Source organism: Sorex fumeus, unplaced genomic scaffold (genome assembly GCF_029834395.1).
Source record: "Sorex fumeus unplaced genomic scaffold, SorFum_2.1 ptg000075l, whole genome shotgun sequence".
Classification (NCBI taxonomy): Eukaryota; Metazoa; Chordata; class Mammalia; order Eulipotyphla; family Soricidae; genus Sorex; species Sorex fumeus.
The window spans coordinates 7,428,065-7,436,469 of record NW_026606132.1 but is presented as its reverse complement, the minus strand read 5'-3'; the positions used below and the strand labels follow the sequence as shown (position 1 = coordinate 7,436,469).

The following is an 8,405-nucleotide window of genomic DNA, read 5'->3' as shown; positions in this document are numbered from 1 at the left end:
GAGGCACAGGTACCCGGGGGTTACTGTGAACACAAATTTCACAACTCTGGCATACTTTTTCTTAGATCTTAAACAGCACTTTTAATCTAAAGACAGAACTTCTGAGGAGATGAAATTTATCCCTCCCTAAATGACAAGAATATTGTTAAACCCTTTATAGCCTTCCACTGGAGAGGTCAGGGCAAATGTAACATGCCACCCTTCCAAATTCATCCTTCATTCTCTTCATATCTGCTGTGTAGTGCCCATGGTCTCTCCTCCTCAGTAAAGAGGGGCCGGTGTCCCCAAGATTTAGACTAGGGACAAGAGCCATGACTTTATCAGCTGGTTGCACACTTTCGGCAGCCCTCTTGGCTTTCAGATCTCCCCTCCTGTTTCCTAGTGTCACCTCAATACTGTGTCACTGGTGGCTTCTGTAAAACATAACTGCCACCCTATGGGCAGGTACACTGCATCTAGTAATTTGAGAATCTAGGATGATACTTAAGGGGATTGTCCTTGGCAGTAAAAAATCACCTTTTCTTCCAAATGGCTGCATGAGCATGCAGTACCAAGAAATCAGAGTCTGTGTATACATTGACTTGCCCTAATTCCACTCTAAGGCTGTGGTCAAAGCTATATGGCTAGCTGCACTAAATATCCTGCAGGCAAGGCACCACTTTCTCCCACAGTAGTGGAGATTACCCTGGTACATGTGCTAGCTCTCCAGCCCAGCAGGTAAGGCATTTGCCTTGCACACGGTCGAACCAGGTTTGATTCCTCCACCCCTCTCGGAGAGCCCGACAAGCTACCGAGAGTACCTTGCCCGCACGGCAAAGCCTGGCAAGCTCCCTGTGGCGTTTTCAATATGCCAAAAACAGTAACAGCAAGTCTCACAATTTGTTGTGAGATGTTACTGGTGCCCGCTCGAGCCACTCGATGAACAATGGGAGGACAGTGCTACAGTGCTACCATGGTATATACAAATGTTCATGTGCCTATTTCCATAAACAATCCTGGTAGATGTAGCAACATCTTTTCTTTGAAATTACCCAAACTAAGTCAGAGATATCTGGAGCATTTCTAAGTGAGACCAATATTTCTTGCATACTGCTTAAGAGCATTGGAAGCTCTTTATTAGAGCTTTCTAATTAGAGCATTTAGAAGAGCTTATACAGAGCTTCACTTGAAGATCTTTCCTAATATCTGAAGTAGCCCATTCTATAACCATATACACAAATGAGCAGATATCCTAATGACAATGTCTTCCATCCTTCACCAGACTCAGTATCTGTAAAGGCTGAGTGGGTGAGCATCCATGAATGTGGCATCTTTGTGCTTCCTGGGTCAATAAGCAATTGCCAAGTGTGAGAATAACCACATACCCACTGGCCCTGAAGCTGTTTCTCCCAAAGGCAGTGTCTCATGAATTAGGAGTCTAAGTTCACTTCTTCAAAAATAAAATGGTAACAGCCTGAGCCTTTAAAAACCTTCCTTGGACCTCATTTAACACCTATTTTCTGAGAAAAAAGTCTAAGAGTCTCCCATTGTCCAGATCAAGTTCCTGGCAGATGATCTTGGGAATCAAGACTAGAAACTGGGTAAGACTTTCCCCACCTTTGACCTCACTGAGGGTTCCATGGGTTGTAGAACCCCTTCAACAAAGTTCTGCTCGGTTTGCCAGTGCAAAACGGCCAATCGCCACAACTCTTTAATGCTGACATTCCTCACTTTTATCTTGACTCATGACCTGAAGCCCATTGAGGGCAGAGCTCTGTTCTGCATATCCCATATACAGAATCGCTCCACATCCCCTGGATTCAACCACTTGCCTGTGAGCCTCTAGCTGCTCTCCATGAGGGATGCAGTCAAAGATCAAAAATGCCTTTACCTTCACTGTCTCGGAAACCTTCTGGTAACCATGGAAACATAATGTGCTTCTTGCAAAGTTCTCTTGAGCCAACTCCCTTTTCACCTCGGAGTTCTGAAGCTGGCACCTATTAGGCGTCTCCTGGCCTGAACGCGACAGTCCTGAGCAGACCTGAGGGTTGCCCTTCTGGTTGACAAAGCTAAGCTGGTGGGCATTGCAGTGTTGGGAGCAGTCCTGTGCCCAAAATACTCAAATCCCAAGTTTTCTTGTCTCTGGGAACCCGAGTCCAAGTCTGAAAACAAAAGGGAAGTAGGGCGCAGTCATGCACAAAACAGAACTGAGTTTGAGTGCTCACACATTCCCAAGACTGCACCATGATCAGAAAACTGTCTTCCAAACAGAACTTGCATTGGGGGAAATGCCCCTTTCCAAGAACTTGTGGTCCCATCTGTGAGAATAGAATAAACAGTCCCTGAGTCAACAGCCCCTGCCTCTGCTTCTCCTGATGTGGCTTGGACTTGATGCTAGCCATCATCACCTGGGAGGGCCCAAGAGCTCTACTCCTGTGTCTGGGGCCCATCTCTGGGGGAGGGTCTACAGAAATTCCCTGTTTGGAAGCCTGATTTCCACCTGTCCTGACCAGGGAGGAGTCAAGAGCTACCTCCGCATGCCTGGGGCCCATCTCTGGGTCTGGGCCATTGCAACTTCCCTGCTTAGAAACCCGAAAGCTGCATGTACCCCGACTCTAGAAGCCATTTCTCTGGTGGGGTTCAAACATATAGTGGCACTGGAAGCCACCATACACTAAAATAAACAGACTGTTTCTTTGACTTGATGGGGCACTGTACAAAATGCTTTCTGTATTGTGATGGGACTACAGCCCCAGCTCTCTTAGCCCTGAAGATCCATCCATGGTTTGCGATGCTGTCTCAGTGTGAGACCTGAATTCAGCAAAGTCACGGTACTTGCATGCCGAACACTGAACTTGCCCCCTGTACCTGGGGTCTCTCTTAGAAACCATTCTGCTGAGAACCTGTTAGTTGCTCAGCAACCGTATCTAAGCAGGCCAGGTGCCAACATGCCAGCATCTGAGTTCCCAGATAGGGCATGGCTAGAAACTGCTAGTCAGCTACTAGAGATGTACTTCATCATTAAAGTTAACTCTCTCCTCTCTCCTCTCTCTCTCTCTCTCTCTCTCTCTCTCTCTCTCTCTGCGTGTGTGTGTGTCTGTAGTCTGGGCAGGCTGTGGTGGGGATCTTTGACCCCAGTTTTGATGTTTGACCCCACCCCTCATGGAGAACATCCTAGAGGCTTGCAGACAAGCAGCTGAATCTCTCAATAAAAATAAATAACAACATTTTTTTAAAGTTAGCTCATCAGAATAGAGCCAATCATCAGTACCTTTTGTTCAAACATAGACACCAATCTTCCTCTTTCCACACAGACCCAACGAAACATTCCTTTGCACACATGTCACCATCATCCACCATTTTCTTTCCACGGACACAACCTGAAGCGACAAGCTTTTGTACCAGAACATATTCCACTTTTATTGCTTCCTTAGTAAACACAGAGAGAAATTCCAAAACATTATCCACTATGGAAGTAACGGCTTTAACTAACTTTTCTGTTAGACCTGAAACCCTAATGCCTGCACCGTTTGCTCAAAGGCAGGGACATCTACCATTCTTTTTCAAAGGGCTAGACACAAAGAAGGGAAACTTCTTGCCCAGGACAAAGTGCACCCAAATGTCTCTAAAACCTCCTTCCCTGTTGGTAAAACCTCATATGTATATTGCCTCAGGCTAATGTCCTGGCTGTTACAGGTTTGTAGTCCGAATACAAAACTCTTTTTTACATGCTGAGTCAGAAGCATTTGTTTCCAACTCCAAAGATTAAACAAAACTGCAAAACCAGCCAAGTTCCTACAAAAGTTCAAAGAGAAAAATCTTTTCTATGATATGGCTGAATTGATCTTTGGCCACTTCAGAGGCTTTTCCAATGGAAGGACATAAGTTTGGGCTGAGCTAACAAATTCTCTTGTTGGAGGAGGTGGAATAGACTTGGAATACAGTTACTGAGTACAATGTGCTTCTTAAATTCTTCATCTATCTTTTTTTTCTGTATTTTGTTCTGTATTTTGTTGTATCTACCAGTTTTGGGGCTGGAGTGACAGCATAGCGGGTAGAGTATTTGCCTTGCACACGGCTGACCTGGGTTCAACTCCTCCGCCCCTCTCAGATAGCCTGGCAAGCTACCGAGAGTATTCCGCCCGCACGACAAAGTCTGGCAAGCTACCCGTGACATATTCAATATGCCAAAAACAGTAACAACAAGTCTCACAATGGAGACATTACTGGTGCCCGCTCGAGCAAATCGACGAACCACGGGAGGACAGTGCTACAGTGCTACTGGTTTTGAGTTCCTTCCGCATATGAGCAAAATATACTTCTATTGCCTTTGGCCTGCTCAAGTTTTCCATATGCTTGTGATATGTTCTTAATATTTCTTCCTGTTCTATTTCTCAGCTCTTCAGAGGTCGTGACCTTGCCATGCCTGTCAGGTTCCTGATTTCCCACTGATTGGGTCCATAAGTAGATAAAAACCACAGTGTGGGAGGGCCCCACCTATATCTCTGGTTCCATGGCATTTCCATGCTTGCAAGCTGAAATGAACTGATGACAAAGTCCAGGTTTTCTTTCTCCTGCTTCTAGCTCTGGAGATGGTAATACAAACAGTGCTTTTAAGCTCTTGCTTGTTCTGCTGGCTGCTTCTCTGGTTCCTGCTCCTGTGGCTGATTTCTGTACAACTCCATGCTGAATGTCCCTTCATAATCGCCAAATATATTAGTGAGCAAACAGATTTTCCTGTGCATGAGAATTGTATGAACGAATCACATACAAAACTTGTATGAACGATTCACATACAAAACTTGGAAGATTGAAGGTTAGTTTATTTTCCAGAAAAGATGGAGGTGTTTGGATCCCTCTTTAGATGTTCAGACCTCTCTTTTGCCTGTGAACGACGTCACCAGTCCTGTTCCTGACACTGCCTGGCCCTGTGAACAACTTCCCTGACCTGTCGCATGCGGTCTACTTGCCTCCCTTGAATGGTGGTCAAGTCCTCTCCCTATGGCACTCTCTCAATTCTATGTACACTTTCCTCAGTCTCCGGCCACGATCACATGCACGTGGGGGAGATCCCTGTGCTCTGGACCCATCGCTGGGCCTCTGACCTGTACCCCAGAAGTTCTTGTCATCCTATCCCGGACGTTTCTAGTCTTGGGCCATGGCAACATGCATGTGGGAGCTAAGTACCTTGTCGCTACCTGGGCATCCAAGACCTGCCTGTACCTGAGTTCTCCTGCACTTTGGAGGCCTTCCTGTGTTCTGCCCCTGTCTGGTCCTGAGTGCCTGCTTCTACTGGAACCCGTGTCAGGGTGTGCTTCCCTACCTGATCTTGGAGGTCGGGGAAGAGAGAGAGAGTCAGAAGTATGTGCTGGGAGGAGTGGAGAGAGAGGACGTGAGAGAGAAGGAGAGAGGGGGGGAGGGAGAGAGGGAAAGAGAGGGATAGAGGGAAAGAGAGGGAGATAGAGGAAGATGGAGAGAGAAAGGGAGAGAGAGGAGAGAGAGGGTGAGGGGGAGTTGAGAGGAGGAGAGAGTGAGGGAGCTAGAGGAAGAAGGGGAGAGAGGGAGGGAGAGAGAGAGAGAAAGAAGTGACCTGGTGCTCCACACTTCTGATCCTGCTGTATCAATAACACTTAGTAACACACTTGTAAATTGATTTCATTTTTAAATTATTTATTTAAAAATTATTTAAATTATTATTTATTTATTAATTTTTAAAATAATAAAATAGTTTATTTTTCAACATGAAATCATGTAATGAAAATGAGAAACCATGTAAATGAAAAAATAGTAATGATCCTGAAGGAAAAATAGTTTGGAACAACAATAGAGGTGTGGTTGGTAAGTTACAAGCGAATAGAGAATGGAGCACAATGTGATATGGGAGGCAGATATTATAGTCCATACGCATTGTTATAAAACATTTCCATTTTAATTAAAAATACCATGTCTGTGGTAAAATAAGTTCATATTGTTTTAGTACTCTTGCAAAACAACTAGAAACAAATGATATAAGTAGAAAATAAAAACTTCAACTATAATTCATTAGAATATGCAGAAATTCGTATAGATTTAGAAGAATATCAAGAGTTGGAAGAGAAAGTGATAGAAAGTGGGCATTTAATGTTATAGTTTCTTTCCAGAGGGCAGGGCACATTTATCATACAGACTAGCTAAAACTCCAGTTTATGTTAATTATGTTAATTGTTTGTTCTTTTTTTCTCCCTAGTAGACCAACTCCGGGAGAGCTGAAGTTTTCCTTTGTTGTGTCAGTAAGGGACTCCCAAGCACCTACAACAGTTCCTTGCACATGCCAAGCCTGTAAAAATTAGTAACATTGATAATGAACTAGTTTAATACCTCAAATTAATATAAAGCCACATGTCAATCACAACTCAAAAAACATCTTGCCAAAGATGAATTATGGGGCAACAGGTCTAGCATTCAGAAACTGAAGCTTAGCACTGTTTACAATAGCCAAAATCTGGAAAAAATCCGAGTGCCAAAGAACAGATGACTGGTTAAAGAAACTTTGGTACATCTACACAATGGAATACTATGCAACTGTTAGAAAAGATGAAGTCGTGAAATTTGCATAAAAATGGTTCAACATGGAATGTGTCATGTTAAGTGAAATGAGTCAGAAAGAGAGGGACAGACATAGAAAGATTGCACTCATCTATGGAATATAAAGTAACAGAATGGGAGACTAACACCCAAGAATATTAGAGATAAGGACCAGGAGATTTACTCCACGGATTGGAAGCCGGTCTCAAATGCTGGGGGGAAAAGTCAGCTCAGATAGAGAAGGGAACACCAAGTAAAGAGTTTTTGGAGGACCCGCTCAGGTTGAGATATGTGTGCTGAATATAGACTATAGATTGAACACAATGGCCACTCAATGCCTTTATTGCAAACTACAACACCCAAAAGGAAAGAGAGAACAAAAGGAAATGCCTTGCCACAGAGGCTGGGTGGGGTGGGGGATGGAGTGGGGGTAGTGGGAGGGATACTGGGATCATTGGTGGTGGAGAATGGGCACTGGTGGAGGGATGGGTACTCGATTATTTTATGACTGAAACACAAGCATAAAAGTGTTTAAGTCTGTAACTGTACCTCATGGCGATTCACTAATAAAAAATAAATAAATAAATAAATAAATAAATAAAAGTTTATTTAAAAAAAACTGAAGCCCAAGTCTGGAGCAATAGAACAGTGGGCAAGGCACTTGTATTTTACATGACAACCCAAGTTCTATCCCTTGCACCCCATAGGGTACCCAGCACAATGCTACAAGTGATCCCTGAACAGAGATCCAGGAGTAAGCCCTGCATGCTGCTGAATGTGGCCTCCAAACAAAACTGAAGCTCATTACCTTGGTGACTCCATCCTACTACTTCCCAGTGCAGCATCGAGCATGTGTACCCACAGCCATTCTTGTGAGTCAAGAAAACAATGCATCTTTGCAGCAACTGAGCAATACAAGATATCGTGATACTGTGATGCTGACCTTTGTTTAAAAAATCAGGGTCTGGAGAAATATTAAAAGGAATTAAGATGCTTGCCTTGCATGCAGCTGACCCGAATTCTATCTCCAGCACCACATATGGTCCCTAAGCATTGGAAGTGACTTCTGGGCACAGAACCAGGAGTAATCTCTAAGCACAGTGGATGGGGTGCAGCAAATTAAAAAAAATAGAATACCAAGCTACCGAGAGCATCTCGCCCGCACAGCAGAGCCTGGCAAGTTACCTGTGATGTATTTGATATTCCAAACACAGTAACAACAAAGTCTCCAATGGAGACATTACTGGGCCCTCTCGAGCAAATGGATGAACAACGGGAGGACAGTGACAGTGACCATGGCTGGGAAATTTGGCTCAGCAGTAGAGAACTTGTCTTGAATGTTTGAGACTCAGTTTGTTTCCTGTCACTTGCAAAAACAATATTATAATTAAAAATTATATAATCAGCTTTGAAAAAGGAAGCCCTGGGCACTCTATTCTGGAGTGTTGCATTTTGGAGCCCTGAGTTCAATTCACAGTCACCTGAGCACCACTGGCAAGCAGCCCCAAGCACTGTGTTGGGATTAATGCTCAAAACCAAAAGAAAAAGAAAAGGATATTGAGATATGCGTTATGGGCTGGGGATGTGGTTCAATGTGTGAAGCCCTGGGTTTCATCCCCAGCACTTAAAAATGACTATTGCCTTGATTAGTCCTGATGTATGGAAGAGGTCCGGTGTCCAGTGCTGGATCAAATAGTTTCAAATGGATGTCACAAAGCATTATCCTTTAGGTGTACAGAAAGAAGGTCATGTTCATTTGCCTCCAGAGCCTGAAAGAGAATGTGGATAGAGCAAGGAATCATTCTCTAAAGCTTGATCTCTGTGCTCTAGAGACCCATTGAGCCATCATTGCTGTGCATGGG

At 44.0% G+C, this 8,405-nt stretch overlaps 1 protein-coding gene across 1 annotated transcript in view; it reads right to left on the bottom strand.

The window, feature by feature from the left end:
- Positions 1-209: 209 nt before the first annotated feature.
- ADGRG4 (adhesion G protein-coupled receptor G4) overlaps positions 210-8,405 on the bottom strand; it is a 193,916-nt gene continuing 185,720 nt past the window's right edge. Inside the window, exons 24-25 of the mRNA XM_056130241.1 lie at positions 1,871-2,053; positions 210-296 (exon numbers count right to left, since the gene is read on the bottom strand). Of these exons, the coding sequence (XP_055986216.1) occupies positions 210-296; positions 1,871-2,053 (270 nt within the window). The remainder of the gene's footprint in view (positions 297-1,870; positions 2,054-8,405) is intronic.